Here is a 22,142-nt window from a genome sequence, read left to right as displayed (position 1 = left end):
TCAGAAATACGAATGAGCTTTTAACTCACGTGTGAAAGTTATCTTAGCTCTTGTACAGCTTTCATTTCCAAACGATTTTATTTTTTAAAACTGTCATAAGTACTTTCAACGTATATTTTTTTATTTTTACTTTCATAACGGTAGAGCAAATTTATATCCAATTAATGGCAATTAGTAGGAGAGTGTGGGCAAAACTTATTGTGGTGAAAAGAAGTATTATATGTTTTTCGATTTTGACTCAAGAACATGGATATGCTTCTCTATCTACATATAGAAGTTTTCATTTTCAAAGCTTTTGTTCTCTAAAGCACAAAATGTAAGGCAACCTTAGCTAGGAGGTAGATAAACTTATGTAACTGTAATTCTACTTATGAAACTTTTTTAAATCTATGAACCGTTGAAAGTTTTTTAGAGCTTTCATACATTTCAAAGTTTCTAAAGCTTTTACTTTCTAAAACTTTCATATATGCCAAAGGTACTTTTTTTGTTTTTGTTATTTGACAAATGGAAGGAACTTTTTAGTACAGATGGTCACTAGATGGATAATGACAGTTCTCCATTTTATACAAACATTGTTTGTCACCTACTTTTTCTGATTTATTTTTATTAGTGAGTTGTATTTGCTTTTTATTATGTGTTGTGGCATTTCTTTGTGATTAGCTAGCAAAATATTAATGAACGACATTTATTTTCTGTTAACTAGTTCATTTTTAATCATTTTTAGTGCTATTTCGGTTAAAAATCCCAAAGTTTTTTATTATTTAGTTTTACCTTTCAAACAACAACGCATGTAATCCAAATCGGCAGCGCAATGAGGCGCTAGGGAAAATTGCTTTAAGGCTATGCAATGAATAAAAACATAATTAATGAAAAAGAACTTTTAGTTGAAACATAAAATATTTAGAGGCAAGAATATCACGGATACTTCATAGCTACAGAAAACTTAGTTTTTCAGAAATCTTGTAGATAGTTAGCTCGTTCTACTGGACGGTTAGTATTAGTCGAAAAAAAAATAATAAAAAAACTAACTAGAAGAAACTTCGCTGATATCAAAAGTGACCATGGGGGTTGCAGTCTGAATTGAATTTGAAAAAATCGAGCCAAGGAGCACCAGGAGATTTGGTGGCTCCTAAAACACTCAAGCTAAAGAGCCCATTGTATTTAAATATCTGGAAAGGGGGTAGATAGTCAAGAAGGGAAGGAGAAAACTATCAGAGAAAGAGATAGGAAAGAATAGAGACAGAGATAGAGATAGTTAGTCCTGTGAGAATTTTCCAGATTCTTTGGCAAATCTGTAAATATCCTCCAGTTTTAGAGAACGAATATTACTCATTCTCATGACATCGGAACCCAATATTCGTAGCCTTGCTCTAGCAAAGGCAGGACACTCACAGAGAAAGTGCTCAGTGCTATCCGCCTCCTCCAAGCATGACAGGCATACCGGGTTCTCGATGATTCCAATGGTGGTCATATGCTGACCCCATGGGTTGTGTCCTGTAATGCTGCCGACCATCAACCAAATATCTTTCCTTCTAAGTTTCAAGGGGTTGCAGTCAGTTGTGACCTAAAAATAAGTGTAAGACTAATACGCTAGCTCAAGATACACCCTTCACTCTCAGCAGACAGAACAAAGCCGAATGGCTATGCACCATAACCTTTGTGCTTACTGAGCAATGCCTGATTCTCTTGCAGGTTACTAAATTGGCTATTCCTGGAAACGACTTTTGTAAAAGTTGGCAAGAAGTAGAAGAGGAAGAGCCTGTATGAAGGGTCCCAAGTAGCTGGAGGATACTTTGCATATTTCAATGCCATGAACAATAGGGAACTGACGTATTTGAGCAAGAGTGTATTTTAGAGGGTATGGGTAATTTGTAATCTAAACCATACGTGCGCACACCAATCTTAATCTATTTTGATGGGACTCCATTTCTCGTTGCTCAAAGGCAAGATTTGTTTTGTACAAATCTGGCATCCCTGATAGGCCAATTAAAATTCTATTGTAGCAACCCTAAATCCTTTCTAGAAGCAGCTGCCACATACTCAACATCTATCTCTTCACTTGTCCTCTTAAACCAACTCATCTACACCACTTTTCTTAGGTATAAGCACGTCGAAACAGCTTGCCAGCAGTTAGATTACATCGCCAGGGACAAGTGACCAGTTAGCTGACTTGAGTACAAGTAACGCCTGATTTTTGATAGACTTTACCGCTACTTTTTAGTATTTTCTTTCTTTGAGCGGCGGTTTCTAGATCACAAGCATAGATCTAAGTCTCATCTCTGGTTTTGATTTATTTCATGAGCGCTTCGAAATTCATCTCTTTATGGTTATTGACGCTGCGCTATTTCTGAAAAATAATTGATTGCCTTGACTTCAATGTTCTTGGTCCATTCGAAAATACATTCTTTCAACTTCACTTCTTCTGCCTTGAAGAGGTATCTGATTTGAAAATTCGTAGTAGTAGATATTTGCATGGATCAAATGTGAATAAGGAAACACTTTCAGATAGCGAACCGTCTATCAGATTAACGGATTTTCACATCCATGTTGGAAGTTCTGTGACAACCACCCTCAGTTTTTAAAAATTAAAAAGCAAACTACGCGTTCCAGGAAATGAGGTCGATAATGACTAGACTGACTCAGATTCATACTATTTGCGGACAACAGTGCGTACACTTCTCTACTGGGTGGTAGGTTAAATTGCGGTCATTGGTCTAATAAATGACTGGGTTTATTTAGAACGAATAGGAATAAGCGGTCGCCATAGGCGAATGGGTTGCTGTGAGTAACATTGGGTATTCGGAGAACGTAGGTTCGAATCTCCGTGCGTGAACATCAAATTATAAAAAACGGCGGTCGCCCCTCGGCAGGCAATGGCAAACCTATGCCATGAAGAAGCTCCTAATATGTAAATCCTTCCATTTGTGCAGCGACTAAAGGGACCTACAGGAAGAGCTGGGCCAAACACTCAATAAGGAGTAAACGCCAATTATATGTATATATAATAGGGCGGGTCGATTTAAAAATTGCTCATTGCTCTGTGAAAATCGTATTCTAGGGATCAAAATAAGAAACTTTGCCGAAGGAACCATACCTCTAAAACGAATTCTGATGTCCCCCAATTTGGGTCGAACGAAAAATCCCACTTTGACCCATTTAGAGTGCTCCAATCGAGTCCAAATGTATGACCGACCCCCACTAACTTTGGACGGCCGATCCACCCATGCCAGTGGCACACCCCCTGGAACTCCCCTGGGGGGTCCCCCATACAATCATTTCAAAATATCACCATTTTTGGCCTTTACATGAGAAAAGAAACTAAAAAGTTCGACCCAAATTGGGTGACATCAGAATTCGTTTTAGAGGTATGGTTCCTTCGGCAAAGTTTCTTATTTTGATCCCTAGAATATGATTTTCACAGAGCAATGGCCGATTTTTTTGCCTCCCCACAAAAGACACTAAAAGTTCGACCCAAACTGGGGGACATCAGAATTCGTTTTAGAGGTATGGTTACTTCGGCAAAATTTCTTATTTTGATCCCTAGAATATGATTTTCACAGAGCAATGCCTCCCCACATATCGACCCGACCTAATATATAAGAAATAAGACCCTCTGTGAAGCGAAAGGTTTTGAATCATTGCAATAGGTCCGCCTCACAGGCTAACCATCTGTTCAAGTTCATACTCTGCTGGGTCTCTACCGAAGAAATATGTGGACTATGTCCATTCTTGGTGGGATCTTAATTAATTTTTTTTTAAGGAATATACATATATCTTCTCATATCTTATGCCTAGCATTCTCATCATTCGTAGTGAACTTTTTCAGGCAGAGCTAACACCTTTCTTCTATGGGGATATCTGTTCAATCAGCTAACCAAGGAGACAAATTCGTCTTGACGGTCCTCAAAAGTGGTGAAAATATCAAGCCATTGGTTGATTTTAATGAAACTTCGCATAGACAGGATTGCGAGATGGCTACTTATTGATCTCAAGCTAGTTTTTCTTAATTCGAAAGGGCAGATCTAATATAGAGAACGAATATTAAAAACAATCATTCGCTTGTAATTAAACTTCGTTGCGAGCGGGTGTCTATGGCTGGAGTAACACTTGCAATTAAACGCAAACATTTAAAATTAAAAATTAAGCAAAAAATTAAATAAAAAAGTATTTATTTTAAATTTTTTATGTTTTATAAAATTAAAAAAATAAAAAACGAGGCTAAAAATAGAACTGCTGCCTCCTCGTGGTGGAACCTGAAACCCCATTTATTGTAGGCACTACTCGATAAATAACAAAAACTGACTTCAGATCTTGAATTTGCGCAAACGTTAAAGAAGAAACCTTTACGAAAAAACTGTATATCAATCTACAAAGTTGGAAAATGCATAACACGTTATGTATGTAGAATACGTTGGAGGACAAATGTCCCAAAAGTCGTTCCAATAAGCGGTGTTTAATTGAGGTTAATGACTACTTAGTTGCTAAGAATATTGCAAATTATAATATAATTTTCACAAATTTTTATCGAAATTTTAAAAATTTGGCATCTTTGCGAAGAAAAAGAGTCCATTGAAGGCTTTTAATTTCTTCTATAATTTATATAATGTTATAATTAAAACAAAAATGCGGAAGTTTGTTGGTTTAGTTTACTATAACCAATTCACGACCCAGTTTTCCCCAATTTTGAGGCGATTATGAAAAATATATCTAAAATCATTAAATAAAAAATAAAAAAAATTAAATTAAAAAAAAAAAAAATAAAACAACATCCCTCCATTCCACCGGCCTACCCGCAATTCCGCCACTGGCATTTTGCACCATCTGTGTCTCATCGTGCGAAGAACGTCGTCGCATGCGTATCTCCTCGCGCGTCAATCCACCAGCAGCTTGCGCGGCGGCCGCTGCTGCAGCGGCAGCAGCCGCAGCTCTAGACTGCGCCTGATGTTGCAGCAATGCAGCGGCTGCTGCCGAACCTGGCGTTAAACCTGTATTATGCATCACATTTCCTGGGACATTGCCCAGCAGCTGTTGACGTATTTGTTCACGAAATTCACTGCTCAATGGTATCGGTGGTCCACCCGCACCACCACCGCCACCAACGTGGGCGGCGCTACTGCCGCCACCACCACTAGAAGCGCCTATATTGCCTGAACCATTACCAACGTTGGCAGCAGCAACTGCACCACTTCCCACACCCATCATATTCGATTTGCTAAAGTCCTGCGATGCTTGTACCCGATGACGACTATATTGCAACTCCAATGGCAAATTACGATCCAGTGAACGCATATGATGCTCGATAGTAGAACGCATTGCATTTTGCTCACCGGTTTGGTTGAGCGCCGTGGCAGAACCCTGCAGCTGCTGTGAGCGCAGCTGCTTCAACTCCTCGAATGATTGTCGTGCGGCAGCGGCCACAGCAGCCACAGCTGAGTTCTGAGGCATGACAACAACGTCGCGTGCGACAGTTTCGTCTAGGGAAAGATTACGTTCGTAGGGTGGACCTCGTAAGTTGAGGTTAGTGAGCGGATGACGTACACCAGCTCCGCCAGCCAAACCTGCTTTAAAACTCAAATCAAAATTATTTTGTTGTGCTGCAACAGCAGCAGCAGCAGCAGCCGCCTCCATGGAACGTAAATTCATTTGTTCTTGCATGGCGCGTTCCATATTGCGCAGACCGCTTTCAATTCCGCGTAGTGCGTCCTCCGAACCGAAGTCTTCAGTGGGTGATATGCGTCCGATGGTAGAGGCAGATGTGGCCACAGCTGCTGCGGCGGCGGCGGCGGCTGCGGCCTTCTTTGCTTCGCTTGCACGTGTTGGAGCCGGTGATGGTACCGCCGACTTAGGCAGCACATCAATACTACCCGATAGCAACAGTGGTGAATCGAAGGGATTTGAGCCTCGTTTCAAAACCTCGTTTGGCTTTTCTGGTGGCAAGGGCGGGCGATCTTGGAACTTTATGGCGGAGAGCGGTGAATTCTGCGCGCTATTTTGTGCGGAGCTCTGCGCCGAGATAGGTTTCTTAGGCAACGGCGGCGGTTGTCGGCCTGGTGGCGGTAACGGAAAACCATCTGGCAAGCTCTTAAGGCTGTGTCGCTTTGGCGGTATCTCCGGCGGCGGCGCACGATCGGCTGCGCGTGCCGGTATAGCAGGAACTGGTTTATTGTGCTGCGGTGGCAGTGGTGGCGGCACAGCGCCCAATGGCTTCGGTGGCAAATGCATAGCGGGTGTGCCTTTATCTTCTTGTGAGGCCTGTTTTCGCAGTATTTGTTGAGCGCGGATGGCAGCCTGAGCGGCAAGCTCGGAAGTGAGACGTGGTATTTCAGGCGCCAATTTTGGGCCCTCATTGTCCGCAGCATTGACAGGCGGTGGCGGTGGTTTGGCAGTCATTGTAGTCGGAGTTGAGATGTTCGACTACTGATTGTGTATTGTGCTTCTAGAAATTGGTTGAGTTAACGTAGAGTTCTAGTTGATTTATAGTTTTTGTTTTTCACGAACCTCTAAGACATTGTGCGCTTTCGTTGCGTATGACTTGGAATTAGAAAGACTTGTATTTTAAATTAATTTATTAATTTCTCTTGCTTTTCTATTATTATTTTTTCAATCACCTCACTTAAAAAGTGCAGCTGTGCGTGTGTTTGATATTTCAGTTTAGCATATTGTTGCCTACATTTAGGTGGCAAAGCACAATATTTGATTTGGCGTTCCTTTTTTTAGTTAAGCCGGTATTTTATTTGGTTTTTATGATTTCTTTCGTTTTCTGTTTGTTTATTGTTGTATTCATTTTTGTTGTTGCATTCGTAGTAGCCACAGTGGCAGGCTTGCGCAAGTACTGCAACTGTTTACGGCAAACAAAAACGACAATAACTAGAAAATAAATAAACACTGTCGTAAAACCGGCGATAATGAAACAACAACAACAGCAACAATGAACACAAACTAACAATGGGAAGGCAATAGTAAAGTGTCGCGTGCTTGTTACGGTCGAGGCGCGGTAACGTCAGAAGCACTCACTTTCTCACTTTGCGCTCTTGTTTCCATTTACTCACTCTCACACTCACCATAGCGCTCTCTCTCTCTCTCTCTCTCTCTCTCTCTCTCTTCCACTCTGCCCACCCCACTCATGCTACAACAGAATTTTCTTGCTCTCGCAAAACTCTCGTCTTCCAGGACGTACAACACTGCTGCTACTCTTCACCACAGTTCATGCACATATTCACCACTCACACTCGCAATCTCACAGCCGGCTTTTACAAATTTATTTTTTTAGCTTACTTTTCAGCTTGTAGTGTAGTGTATACAAATGTTGTGGAGATTAAGGCCTGTCACAAAGTGTTCATTAGCAGAGCAAACCCCAAATTGGAACTTTCACACTAATCACTTGTCATGCGTTTCTTTCCTCCCTCCCCGCTTGCACAAATCCACCACTCAGGTGCTTTATAGTTACCGCTAACAAAATACACTCAGTTAAAGGTACACTAAAATATCTGCACACACACTTACACAATACATATACGAGTACTACTGTTTCCGGTACATCAAATTTCTCATGATTTCCCTCCCTTCAAACCCTTGCACTTCGAGCATTGCCCCCGAGGTGTGAGCTTTACTTTGAAATTTGCAAAAACGCATATTGCGGCATTTTGTTGCACATGTACCCTTGCCACAAGCAAAAGCCATTCACTATGCAACAGCTATAACTGGAAAGGACTGGTGAGGAGGCGCGTGTGTTTGGCGCATCCGCCCACCTGCAACCAGCAACCACATCTACACATTCACATTCAAACATACTACAGCCCCACATAGTTACAAAACTAGATTATGTATGTATTTAGAAAGGCGCTTGCAGCAACCGGCCTTTGCGCCACAGCTACGCCTAAAAGTATGCTAGCTAACCTGCCTTCGTATACCCACGCATAGCAAGGTTTGTTTGCGGCTTATGTATGTACTTTATGTGCTTATGTGTATGTGTATATGTTCGCGTATAGCATATCGACCTTTGCTTGCAGGTGCAATAACAACAAACACTAAAACAAAAACCAAATCTGCAGCATTTTGTATTCCATGGACTCTGCTGGCATTATTCGTGCTGTTGCAACTCCACCGGCTGCAGCGACGCCTAACCACTTAAATTGTTGTTTTAAAACTTTTATAACACCAACAATGCTGAATGTGGTTTTTATTTCGCCTTTTTGCTTCTAGTTTCTATGCAATTAACTGCACTGTTGCTTTATGTTTACCACTTTATGTGGTATTTCACAAAAATAATGCTACCGCGTCATGAGGTAGGCAGCAATTCTACCTATGAACAAAGTCTTCTCTTAGCTTTGGTTATAAATGCGCATGGATGTGTGCGCATGTAGCCGAGTATTAGTGCAGTTGCAGCAATTGTATGAGTTTGCCAAAGCTTTCAACTTTCGAAGCGGGCGAGTGCGTTTGTGTGTGTGTCCAGAAGTAAGCAATAATAGGCAGTTTTCAGCGGACAAGGCCAATGTGAAGTGTTGACCAATCGAAAGCGAGCACGAAGTTCAACAATGACGTGATTTTCGTGAGAAATAGGAAAAGTTTTAAAAGTTTGAATGGAGGCTAATTAAAGTTGTAATGCTCAAATGCCATTATTGTGCATTGTGAGATAAACATTTTTCCTGATTTCCTTTTTTATTTTTTTAACACAAATATTGCTTAAAACCTTCTTCAACAAACGCTATTAAATAATGAAATAAACTTTCAGTGAAACATAAATGTTGAGTACTTTTGCTTACACTACTGAGTAGCTTAAAATATCTATAATTTGGGAAGGAGTAAACCGTTTAAAAATTATACGATCAGATTTAGTGGTTCACATTTGCTACAGCATCCAAATCATCACTACTTCAACGACCTCAAACGGGCAGTCGTTTTGAATACCTCATAGAGTTTGTGCATAGAAAAAGTTAGACTGAGAAGACTATTACTCGTATGCCCAAGCGAGGGAAAATAATATCAGGTACATCAAATTTTGCTAATATTAGGGCCCAGTGGATTAAACCAAATCTAAGTCTTAGAGCTAATGGGTCCTATACTTCAGAGTTAATTGATCTGTTTGTATGAGTGAAAAATTGCCTGGATTAAGCGTTATATTCAAGTAAGTACGAGGGTCCATTTTATATTTAGCGTCTTTGCGACATAATTCGATATTTTTACCGAAAAGTTTAGTATTTTTTGTATTAATTTAAATTATGTTTTCATTACGAGCCTTATTTGTTCTTTTTTCGTTGAGTTCAAAAATTCATTTCCCCTAAAAGATAAAAAAAAAAATGTTTCTGCGTTGATTTATTACGACAACGTGGATTATCGAGACAGAAGTGGATTTATCAACCTACTTTGACTTTGGCCACTGTGAAACGCTGGTAAAATGAGTTCTAACATGACTTTTGATCCTTGCAGAATGAATTTCGTGAAGGCCGTCCAAAAACTTTCGTTGCGCCAGAAACAGTCGATGCTATGCGTAAATTGATGACGCAAGATCGTCATTCGCCCATCCGCGAGATGGAGGCTCTTCGGGAATTAGTGTGATCGGCATACATTCAATTTTGCATGGACAATTGCTCGATAAGATTTGATCTCGATGGATACCGCATAATTTGACAATTGCCCAAAGGTGAGCTCGTATCGATTTATGTTAAAAAATTTGGCAGAAATTCAGCCGCAGTGGTTCAAAGCACGTCTATGACATCGCAACAAGTGACGAACCTTAGATCTATGCATATGAGCAGGGAAAAACAGCAGACGACGCTTAACTTAATCCAACAAAAGTTGTTGTTAAAGTTGGAAGGAGCACCTCAAACTAAATGGTCGTCAGTTTGTTTTTTGAAAAATTTGGTCATGCCGCAATTCTGAGTGTTATACAACCATTTCTTTACAAGAGATTTTCGGAGAATCAAAGAAAACCAACAGCCAAAGACGAATTAGCGTTGAAACTTAGCAACTCTCACGTATCAGCTCAATCAAAGAAGTTTTTGAGCAATCAAAAGACAAAATTAATGTGTCATTCGTATTACAGGCCCCTTTGTGGCAATTAATGATTCATTTTATTCCCGAACACCAAAAATAAAATGCAAGGTGAACATTTTTCAACGCCTCAAGAAGCAGTTGAAGCCTTTAGGCATGTCGCTTTGCAGGCATCCGCTTCCGAGAGCCAAAAGTGTTTTGGCTTCGGTTCAAGCGAATGCAGTGTTTTTAATGGTTAATGGTTAATGGTAGTAAAGGGATAAGGTATGGCCCTTTAGCACTGCGACCATATTGATCTATTGTGCACCCTATGCTGTCTATTGACTGTTAAGTATGCTTATGAATTGTACCAGCTCCTTCTGAGGGAGTGATTGAAGGTCTTCATCTGTAAGCATGAACTTGTTTAAAAACCTTTTCCTTCTATGCGTCAACCCCGGACATTCGATGATGAGATGTTCTATAGACTCCTCATCTTCGCTGCAAAATCTGCAGGTGCTGGTGTTAGTTATGCCTAATTTCTGTAAGTGTTTGTTGCAGGTGAAGTGACCCGTGAAGGCGCCTGTGAGAATGCGGATGCTCTTTTTGTTTAACGTGAGGGCTATGTTAGCTCTTTTAGCGTTGAAACTTAGGAACTTTTTGGAGTGTCTAAGACCCTCTACGTTGTTCCAATGCTGATTTAATAGAGTTCTGGCCCAGTATTTTACAGTGTATTTAGTTCTAAGGAGAATATTTTGAAAAACAATAAAACCCTTTTAATTTTTATTTTATTGTTTTCATTCTTGGGCGCAAAATATAAAAGGCGACGTTCGTATCTCTCATCTGGAATAGCTATGGTGGTTCAAAATGGGGCATCAAAAGGGTACTAAAATGTGCGAAACAAATTACCAAGTTTTAACTATTATTTTGTTTTCAATTTTTTATTTTTTAGTCTTACAAAGTTATAGTGAATACTACAACAAAAACCATATAGCTCGCTCAAAGCACCACATTTTTACACAGTTCCCAAAAATTTTTAAATTAAAAAAAATTAAAAATAAAAGTTGTGTACTTTTTAATCAGAATCTTTAAAAGACGTCAAGGTATGCAATTTTATATAACATTAAATTTTAGTTTCAAACAGAGCATACGTTTAAAGTCGCTCAAAAATCAAGGTAGTCTCTTATAGTAGAGGAAATGCGCAACACCGTCAGCACAAAAAATTATGACAAATCAACGATTTCCACTTAAAACTTAACCTTTGTTGCACAAATATTGTATGGACTATAAGACCGCATACCGGGGATTTTTATAAAAATTACTACTAAATAGTTGGAAATACAAAAACAAAGTTAAATTTGTCCAACAAATCTTGTATTTGGACTACAGTACCCAAGCGAGAAGAAGGATTAGATATTTCAGCCGAAAGAAAGGCAACTATGCTCAGCTCCACCCGGCTCTATCTTAGGTTTATTGACGGGGCTGGATGAGGCACTATGATGAGAAGAGCGCACAACAAAGCGTGGGGTCGAAATGGAACCCTCATTTTCATTTATTCAACTGATTCGGTGTAGAAGAGTAAGAGTTAGAGGATAGAGGATTTGTGAGTTGTTGCCTTTCTATTATAAGTTAATTTATTAGAGCTTTTAGCATCTGTGACTTATGATCACACATCAAATAAGGCAATTTATCTAGCCTAGGCGACTTTGTAAAAGGTATTGACTTTCAGGGGAAATATAATAATGCAAAGAACAGACTTATAATTTGGAACCAAAAAAGGATTTCTATATGTGAGGTCTTTCAAAAGACGCGTCTAGATGTTGTTCTAAAATAAAACAGGTTAAAATTTAAATTCTCTTTATTCAATTATATGGGATAAATGACATAATTTAGGGGGGGAGCCTGGTTTATAAGGTCAAAAAAATCAAATTTTTTTTTTCGTTTTAAGCGATTCCTAATATATTTCAGAATATTCACACAAAGTTACAGAGTCTAATTCTCAATATTTCCGTAGATACAAAGCCAAAGGCAGGCGAGCGTTAGGTAGTTACGCTGTGACCGGACAGCTATAGTACAAACTTTATCTTCTTTTCTCGACTTTTCATTTTTATGATTTCTTTGAATTGGCGTATATGAATGAAAAAAAACTAATGAACCTTTTGAAATGAATCATAGCTTGTTCCCTTCAGTATTAAATTCTCTTCTATTTGAACTAACAAAATAGATTAAAAAAAATTTTCAAGATTTTTATACCAAGTTGAAGTGAATTTTTTTTTATAGAAATACATTTTTTTCTTTAAACCCTCCAAAAAGTTGAAATTTTGGAATTTCTCTCAGTTTTCTTAGTTCATTTAGAATAAAAAATCATGATAATTAGAAATCCATTTGCATTTTTTGCTTCAGATAATAATTCCGAGCTGTATCTTGTACGCCAGTAGGAAACTCCAGCGTTGCAGCGCTCTACTAATTTCTATATTAAAAATTTTTTTCAACTTATTTTAACCAGCACAAAAATTTGTTATACTTTTTAAATGTTCATTAAAAGATAGAAAAAACTTTGCAGTGCTAAATTAATTTTTTCCTTAAAAAAAAATCGCAAAGAGATGCAATTTTTAGACCTCACAAACCAGGCTCCCCCCTTAAGACGTCTGCAGCTAAAATCCATCTGCCAGTCGCAACATAAGTGCCTAATTGTTGAGAATGTCCAGATATCGATTTTGGAGATTGTTCAGAAACACTTTGCGCTACAGCAGCAATATTCTCAACAGAATGCCCAGTTTATGGTTTGACAGTCAGTCCTTTTTCTATCCTCAACATAACCAATTCCTTACAATTTTTTCACCAACCTTTGAATTCTGGACTCATTCGGATGATTATTCCCACCAAACAAATTACGAATCTTGCGATATGGTTTCATAATAAGTTTCAGAATTGTACATCTGTCTAGACGACAAATTTCATAGATTACATAAAAAAAGGTACCGAGTAGGAATTATTCATTACTGACCTCTAGGCGTTACTTTTGAAAGTCCCGTTACAATATATTATTAGTTTCTCTTTTACTACATACTACTGCACCATTTTTATAAATTGTTATGAAAGTCTTTATGGGGTTACATGGGTTTCGTCGGGTAAAAAAAGGCCTATTTTCAATTTTTTTTTGACGTGATAACGTCTTATAATTCGATTTAACAGGTTGCACGCACGAAAAAATGTGTCGTTACCTTGCTCATTAGTGTTACCTTGCTCATATGTCGTTACCTTGCTCATTGCCGTTACTTTGCTCATTTGTCGTTACCTTGCTCATTGCATTGAATGAACTGCAAGCGAAAGCGCGGAACGAACGACAAAGCAAACAAAGCAAACGAACGGCAACGTTCGACATCTTGCTCTCTCCTACTTAAGTGAGCGTATATATGTATGTATATGCGCATATATACATATATAAATTCACGTATTTATATTTGCATATGCCTTCTTATTGATTATTATTAATTTGATTTACTTGAAGAATTTAAAATAAAACCAAGTTTGTTAATAATACCTGTTGTTTTAATGTTGTTATGTTATGTTATGTTATGTTATGTTCTGTTCTGTTATGTTCTGTTATGTTATGTTATGTTATGTTATGTTATGTTGTGTTATGTTATGTTGTGTTATGTTATGTTATGTTGTGTTATGTTATGTTATGTTATGTTATGTTATGTTATGTTATGTTATGTTATGTTATGTTGTGTTATGTTATGTTATGTTATGTTATGTTATGTTTGTTATGTTATGCTAATTAAAATTTTCTTTTGAAAAATGCAACCATTCAATCAGTATTTTCTTATGACGTTATCACGTTAAACTATCGTCAGTAAACCGACTTTACAGACAACCTCTTTTTTCTATATAAAAAATCATTTATTTAATTCAAACTGTTTTCTGTCTTATATATACATGTTTAAAGAATAATTTCTGAAATTTTCAAAAAACAAAAAATTAAAACTCCTCCATTGAGACGCCATATCCGGTGACCCCTCGAAAAAAAGGTGCGTCCGCGTTGTCAGCATAAATCCTGACAGGCACATCAAAAATGAAAAAACAATTAGTGCTTTAGTTAAGACCATAAACTCGAGCTTGAACGAAGGAAAGAAACAAAAAGTAAAAATTGGAAATTTGGCAGACATTTTTGCAAAAAAATGAAAATTTCGGTCAAATTTGCTTGACATTTTGTTTTTTTTAAATAGTTGTAATTGAAAAAAAAAAAAAACAAAACCCTTCGTTCAAGCACGAGTAAATTGTATTTCGAACACCTGTGTAAAATTTCATCAAGATCGGTTGAGTAGTTTTCGAGAACATTTGACAACCGACTTTGAAAACACGGTTCCGAGAAAAAAGCGTTTAAAGTTTTGAGTAACAATAAAAGTGACTTGGAGCGCACACATTCCAAAGGATGTATCTCCGAATTTTATTACTCGGATCGACTTGAAAATTTAGGATAATATTCCTGAGATGTTGTAGAAATTAATAAGCAAAAAAAAAAATCGATTTTTTTAACCAACGAAACCCATGTAGCCCCTTAATGTTGAAACGAAAAATATATATTTTTTTGATATTATAAATTTTGTAATGGAAAGTATAAATAAATATAAGAACCTGTATTACTGATTAATATCCAACTCAGCAGCTTTTATTTCAGAAGTCTGAACCTCCCAGATATTTGCTAGGCCAATAAAATAAATACTTGAATAAGCCCTTTGCGTAACTAGTTTTTGAGGTTTGCCACCTCACGGGCGAAAGAAGTAATAAGTACTACTTGCTTAAACACTACACCTTTAAACAGATTAGAGTTTTATTACTTTCCGTGTGGATCTTATTTAATATTTTACTTCTGACGCAAGAACAATTCACCTCTTCGGCCCCTTTCTTTTTTATATAGGTACTTTGGCTTACGCATGTAAAAGAATACTGGGCGTTACTTGGGGTCTATCACCCTCTCTGATGCATTTGGTGCTACACAGCAGTAGTTAGACTAGATATTGCTGTATGGAACCTTAGTATGGGGGACTGCGACAAGAAAACTGACATACTTAATGCCACTGGAAAGGGTTCAACGACTCGCTGCTCTGTGCATAACAGGAGCGATGAAAACCACTCCAACGGCGGCGCTTGAAATGATACTCACCATGCCACCTATTGACCTCATGGCGGAAAACCTCGCAGCGAAATCCGCGAGGAGGCTAATGGCTGCGGGGGTATTCACCTGCAGATCCTTCGGTCACAGCTCAATAGGAAAGTGGAGCTCAGGTTGCATGGACTATATGACTTCGTATTTTAATTGGGAGAGAAGGTTTCGCACTACAATTGAAGAGGAGGGATGGCACAAAGGCATGAAGCCTGGCCATAGAACTTTTCACATCTATATAGACGGCTCGAAAACTGAAGACGGAGTGGGAGCGGGTATTTACTGCTCAAAACTAGGAGTAAGGCAGCCTATCAAGCTGCCAGACCACAGCAGTATTTTCCAAGCGGAAGTTTTTACTGTGGCGAAAGCCGCGGAGCTAGCCTACACAAGAACAAGAAAGAACTCAACAATTATCAAGTATTAAGTCCAAAATTGTTCGACGGAGCAGGGAGGCCATAGAAAGGCTGGCCGGAAACAGTAGGCTGCATATCTACTGGGTACCTGGTCACAAAGGCATTATGGGAAACGAAATAGTAGATGAGATAGCAAAAAGTGCTGTTAGACTACCGTTTGAACAAGAGAACGACATACCAAAACCGTTAAACACAATATACAACGAAATGGACGACCACATGAAAAGGCAAGTGGAAGCTAGGTGGACTTACCTGACCACATGCAAAACAGCAAAAGTCATGTGTAGAACTAACGACAAAAAACTGACTCAATTCGTACTTACGCTCTCGCGAAAGGAATGCAGAACTATCATAGGTATGCTAACAGGTCACAATCTATTGGCTGCACATGCGTACAAGATAGGGATTGCTAACACGGACAAATGCAGAAAATGCAGAGAGGATGTTGAGGAAACTTTAGAACACCTTCTGTGCGTTTGTCCGGCATTATTAAAAACGCGACTAAGATGCCTGGGAGCCCCACTGTTTGAGGGTCTGGAAGACGTCTCAAAAGCGGAGCTCCCAGCCCTACTTAGATTCGCCAAAAGCACTGACATCCTACATGATGTCTACTTTAGGTATTCATAAAGGGTCGGTCTCCATCTGGTATCGCCAGGGACCAAAAGGTCTATGCGTGGCTTATTGCCAACCAGGCTAACCTAACCTAACCTTTGGCTTTTAGAATCGCTATCTATCATCCCAGTACTTCCAATATTGCATGTTGTCTTAAAGTATACCTCACATTGCAACTTGTAAATGCTACATCATATAAAACGCAGTGAACTACTTTGTGGTTGATGTCAAGAACGCAAACAAACTCAAATAGATACTCAAACAAGAAACAAATGCTGCTACAATAGCCAAAAAACAGTATTACACACACAAACATATATACACAAGCACTTGTGCATCAACTATCGAACACATCCTGCAAGGCATACAAATGTTAAGGTTTTCAATTTGCGCAAGTAAGTAAGTGAGTAGTGAAAGCAAACAGCAAATGCAATGGTATGTTATCTACATAGTTTGCAAAGACGAATACAAGGTTGCGACGCCCAAAACTATTCAGTGCTATTCATTTTTTCTTTGCGTTTTGGGTTCACCGCTGTTGCTCGTACTGTTTAAAACCAGTAACTAAGTAAGTGTATGAAAAGACGAAGGTCTTTGGCTGCGCCCGTTGTTACTGCTATCTATTCTCCCTGCTGTTGTTGTTGCTCATTCCATTATTGCTGCTTTTGTTTGCGGTTTTCTTATTTTCTCGTATTGTTTTGTTGCCTTCGGGGCTGTCAATAGCTGCACTCGCGCTACACTTTTTATCCTTCACTTAATTTTCGTGATTTTTCACGGTCTTTAACCACTTTTTCTCACACACACAAACACACACAAGTACAGAAGTGCATACGAGGAAACAACTATAAAGTACGAAAAAATACACTTCACTCTAATATAGCAAGCGCCTTGATGTATGCACCTTTCTTTGCGAATATGCTAGTGCGAGTGCGTGTGTATGTCTGACGACGCCTAAACATGGGCTTCACTCACTTTACTTGAATTCTTTTTCTCTCACATTTTTTTCGTTTTTGTTTTTGACACACTTTTCAACAGCAGCTTTGTCACACTGCACTCAATCGCTTCACTACATTCATTTACTTATTTAATGCTAGTTGAATTTAATTGCTTTTTAAGCTGCACAACACCGCAACCAGCCCACTACGCCCACACTTTCGCGTGCTCACTATGTAAACTAATTTACTGGTAAGTATGTATGTAGTGCACTTTATGCTTCACTGGTTTATTGCCTGCCTGCCTATGTGTCTGTCTACGGGCGAAATTCAGCCGGCGGTAATATATCGCTATGCAGCGTGCATCGTATGGCAAGAGGCGGTGAGGGCGGTTGGCGGAGACGCACAATATTGGCTGCAGCAGCATTTTGCTTATGCTGCCACCCTGCTGGTATTGATTAACGGTACACCATTGTAGACACATTCAAACCACACACATATTCGTACACGTATCACACACCACACACACACACACAGCGTTAAGTATAAACAACTCTAGGACACACAACCAGGCTGAGGTTTTGCTCGCTCGACTAGCTTGCATTTCACTGCCTACTTAGGCTTTTTCTCACATTTCTTTATCCTTCTTTATTTCTTTCACTGTGTATTTTCTCTCCATTTCTATCGCGGCGGGTGTTGTACTCGTATGTTGTACCCAAGGATTTTCCTTAGATTTACTTGTTTGCAGCTTTATTACCGAAATCTCACTACGATTGTTTGCACACTCCTCTTTGGCTTACTTTTTTCTAACTTTGTATTCACAATTTAAGTGCATATACTTAATTTAATTTCATATTCCTGATTGTTTACCGCTTTAAGAAGTAACTGTATTTTAGTTTTATCGCGTGAGGATGCCTATGAAAATCACAACCGTTTGTACGCAGTTAAAAATCACGAATGCTTGTCTGCAGCCAAATTCAACATGAAAATCCTCCTAAAACTTGCTATCACAGCTAAGGCGCTATGTTGCATGGTTCACCTGCCCTTGACTCCGTCCCATCATTCACCCACTCAAGGTGGGGTTTTGTTCAGCGGCGCTCACGAGCGAACTGAATATAAGAGCGATCAGTTGGTGGTGGTTCTGATTTAGACGAAAGCACTCGCAGTTGAGGTGAAAACGGGTATGTCTCATACGATACCAGACTTAATTTCAACTATTGTTAAGAACTGTTTCAGATGTACTTAATGTAGCTTTTGTTCCGATTTCGATTCAAAGTAATTGTGTTGTAATCCTAATTGTAATTTTAATTTTGTTTGTAATTGTAATCGCAGTATTATTTGTAGTTGTAGTTGAAAATGAAATTGTAATTGTAATCGTAATTTTATTTGTTATTGTAATTGAAAATGAAATTGTAATTGAAATTGCAATCGAGATTCAAATTAAAATTAGAACAGTAAATGTAATTCAAACAAATATAACTGGAATTGTTATTGTATTAAGGTTTGCTACTGTAATTGTATCAGGTGTAAGTCTAAGTGTAATTCTAATTGTAATGGTAGTTGTAATTATAATTCCAATTGTAATTGTAATTAAGATTCGCTACTGTAATTGTATCCGGTGTAAGTCTAAGTGTAATTCTAATTGTAGTGGTAGTTGTAATTATAATTCCAATTGTAATTGTAATTAAGATTCGCTACTGTAATTGTATCAGGTGTAAGTCTAAGTCTAATTCTAATTGTAATGGTAGTTGTAATTATAATTCCAATTGTAATTGTAATTAAGATTCGCTACTGTAATTGTATCCGGGGTAAGTCTAAGTGTAATTCTAATTGTAGTGGTAGTTGTAATTATAATTCCAATTGTAATTGTAATTAAGATTCGCTACTGTAATTGTATCAGGTGTAAGTCTAAGTCTAATTCTAATTGTAATGGTAGTTGTAATTATAATTCCAATTGTAATTGTAATTAAGATTCGCTACTGTAATTGTATCAGGTATACGTTTAAGTGTAATTCTAATTGTAATGGTAGTTGTAATTATAATTCCAATTGTAATGGTAATTTAATTATTAATTTTATTATGGATTGTTATAGCGATTTTAATAGGAATTGTAGTTCAATTGCAGTTGTAATTATAAATAAAATAATAATTTTACTTATAATTGTTTGAACCACCTAGCACAGGTATATTTCCGACTAGTAGTTAATTTCACACAGCCTGTTTTTCCCCCGCCCAAAATTGTCGCCAGTCATGATTATTTCTCCCAGGTACTTCCTGCACTTCGACTAAAAAGAAATCATGCACGAGACCTATTTCCATTTCGCGAGATATACCAACAAAGAAAGCTACCACGCTCTAAGTTCTCCTTGACATCACTGCTAATTATTTTCTTTTTTTCGAAAAGGCTGCTGAAACACCTCTTCGGTTTTAGGGCCATGAGTACTAATTTTATGGGATGCAATGGAATGGGTGCACTTGCAGATTTGTCATATTAAGTAGATGCATCAAAATAAATTCAGTATATAGTATTTTTTACATTTACTTTATTTACAATTGGGTCACCCTGTAGTCCCTTCTTTAAACAGATAAACGCTTTCTAACGGCTCTCACGCTCTCATATAATTTTTTAGCCTTTAACATTTTTAACCATTCTTACCTTTTTCTGTTTACGCTCTTTTCCACCCCTTTTGTGAAACAAATCTGCTCACTCTTTCCACTCTCTCTCTCTCTGTCATAATCACTTTCTTATCACACATTTTGAGGGTTTCCATCGCCACCACCCTTAGTGGGGCCAACAAGCTGGCGGTACATATATATACATATACCTATGATACCACCAAGGGTTGTTGCTCACGCGCCCTCCAGGCACGCGGAATGCAAGCAAAACAAAAAACTCTATTAAAGGTAAACCAAACAAAAAGCGCCAAAAAAAATTACACGCGCAACACAAAACATTAAAAAAAGGGTGGAAGGCATATGGCCGCATGTAGCGGTCACTGATAAGCAAATCTACCGGAACGCGAAAAGTAAGTGTTGCAATTTTAATGGTGAGGTGGTATGAAATATTTAAAAGTGGAAGACAATAAAAAGCCAATAATTAAATGTATTTTTTTTCGTAGAATATGTATGAAATATACAAAGTCAGTAGTCAGCAGTCACAGTCATGCCATAGTCATAGCCTAGAGCTACGTTATCGGAAAAGCCCGGATTTATATCTGGACAACGAGTGTTATCGATTCACACTTCCGCAGAACTTTATGGGTTGAATTTTATGCTATTACAACAACGTCAAGTCTGCCTAGAGTTAAATTGTTAAACATAACGATTAGATCTAGTTCATTCTCACGACAGTCGGTTCTACATAACCGGAACGACTCGGATTTATATCCGGTCAAGGACTGTCACTTCAGCAGCATTCCCGGTATATGTATGTAATCGATGCAATACCCTCGCCGCTCATAAACAGCATGTGTAACCTTTGGCTTTTAGCGGGAATACTAGTGCGGCACTAGCTACATATGTGGCCACTAGTTCATAAACCCACGGAACGATTACCATAGGGTTGGCTCTTCTGGGCTAGAATTGCGTAAAAATGAAAGATGGTTTAAGAATTCTACGGCCGGCTAATATCCAAGTAAGATTGCTCCTCAGTTAAAAAGTGATAGCTAAAATGCTAAGAGATGAATCTCAGTCTCGCGAAAGAAGAGCAGTTGAGGATTAGGTGCTGAGCTGATTTCATTTCATTATCCTCGGAGACGGGCTGCAAAGGGCTTGTAATGCTTCAAAAAAATTATTTAAAATACTCCGATGCAGAAAAACAACTCCCATTTATGGAATTCGAGAAAGCATGCAACACTGCAACTTCACTTGCTACCACACCAATATAAAACTCACCTCACCTTTGAACTTCCCACTAAGTACATACATAGCTGTAGTGTTGTAAAAAAAACTGATACAATTACAAGAACTACCTAAAATAAAGTCTAAAAGGCCAGCAACAAAAACAAGACAGCACATGATGAGAATACCAACAACGGTATCCCTGAAGCTGCTACAACTTTTAACATCACCACAAACATAACCCCTGCGGTCATCAACACTCCAACGTGCCAGATGCACGACGAGACTGCAACCCCAAGCCCGTTGCAACAATCGAAACCCAGTCACCCATTTGCGTCCACCCTATGACTACGCCGGTGCAACTCGAGTGGGTGTGAAGTGGAATAATTGTGCGTGCACATTAAGTACGCCATTACCGTTGTATGCACCTATGATTTTGTTGCATGCGACTCGTACTAGCAACACTTGCAGCGCTCATTCAAGCTGCAAGCGGAAACCGTAGCTTACAGAAACCGGCAGGCGACCTACCTCTTACCTCAGGCCCAAATTGACAATGAAAAAGAGTGGCTCATATATACACTAGGGCGGGTCGATTTAAAAATCGCTCATTGCTCTGTGAAAATCGTATTCTATTTGGGTTGAACTTTTTAGTTTATTTTCTATAACTCGCTTAAATTAATTTTTTCATTTATATATGTTCTGACTAAATACATTTTTTAAGAGAAAAAATAGATATTATTATAAATAAATAATAAATATTATTATAAATAAATAAAAATAAAGAAAAAACATAGCCATTTAGCTGATTTTTTCATGTAAAGGCCAAAAATGGTGATATTTTGAAATTGGGGGACATCAGAATTCGTTTTAGAGGTATGGTTCCTTCGGCAAAGTTTCTTATTTTGATCCCTAGAATACGATTTTCACGGAGCAATGAGCAATTTTTTTGCCTCCCCACAAATCGACCCGGCCTAATATACACACAGCCATAACTACGTACATACATCCGCGCATATACTTGTGCAATTGGAATTTTCACAGTTTTTGTTGAAGACATCGAACAGACAGGCAAATGAGTGAGCGGTGACATTTTCGACGTCTTTTAGCCACTCATTCATCCATTTGTGTTGCTTCTTCTAATTAATTTTTCCTTCATTAAAAAACAAACTCTATTCGCAAAAAGAAACGTGAAAAAAAAATGTCTTAGCTAGC

At 38.3% G+C, this 22,142-nt stretch overlaps 1 protein-coding gene across 1 annotated transcript in view; it reads right to left on the bottom strand.

Moving 5' to 3' along the window:
* LOC129235346 (dystrophin, isoforms A/C/F/G/H-like) overlaps positions 1-22,142 on the bottom strand; it is a 202,546-nt gene that overhangs the window by 5,582 nt on the left and 174,822 nt on the right. Inside the window, exon 17 of the mRNA XM_054869146.1 lies at positions 772-840. Coding sequence (XP_054725121.1) covers positions 772-840 — 69 coding nt within the window. The remainder of the gene's footprint in view (positions 1-771; positions 841-22,142) is intronic.

Source organism: Anastrepha obliqua, chromosome 1 (assembly GCF_027943255.1).
Source record: "Anastrepha obliqua isolate idAnaObli1 chromosome 1, idAnaObli1_1.0, whole genome shotgun sequence".
In the NCBI taxonomy this organism is placed as follows: domain Eukaryota; kingdom Metazoa; phylum Arthropoda; class Insecta; order Diptera; family Tephritidae; genus Anastrepha; species Anastrepha obliqua.
Note: the sequence above shows the minus strand (reverse complement) of the source record. Positions and strands in the feature narration are given on the sequence as shown.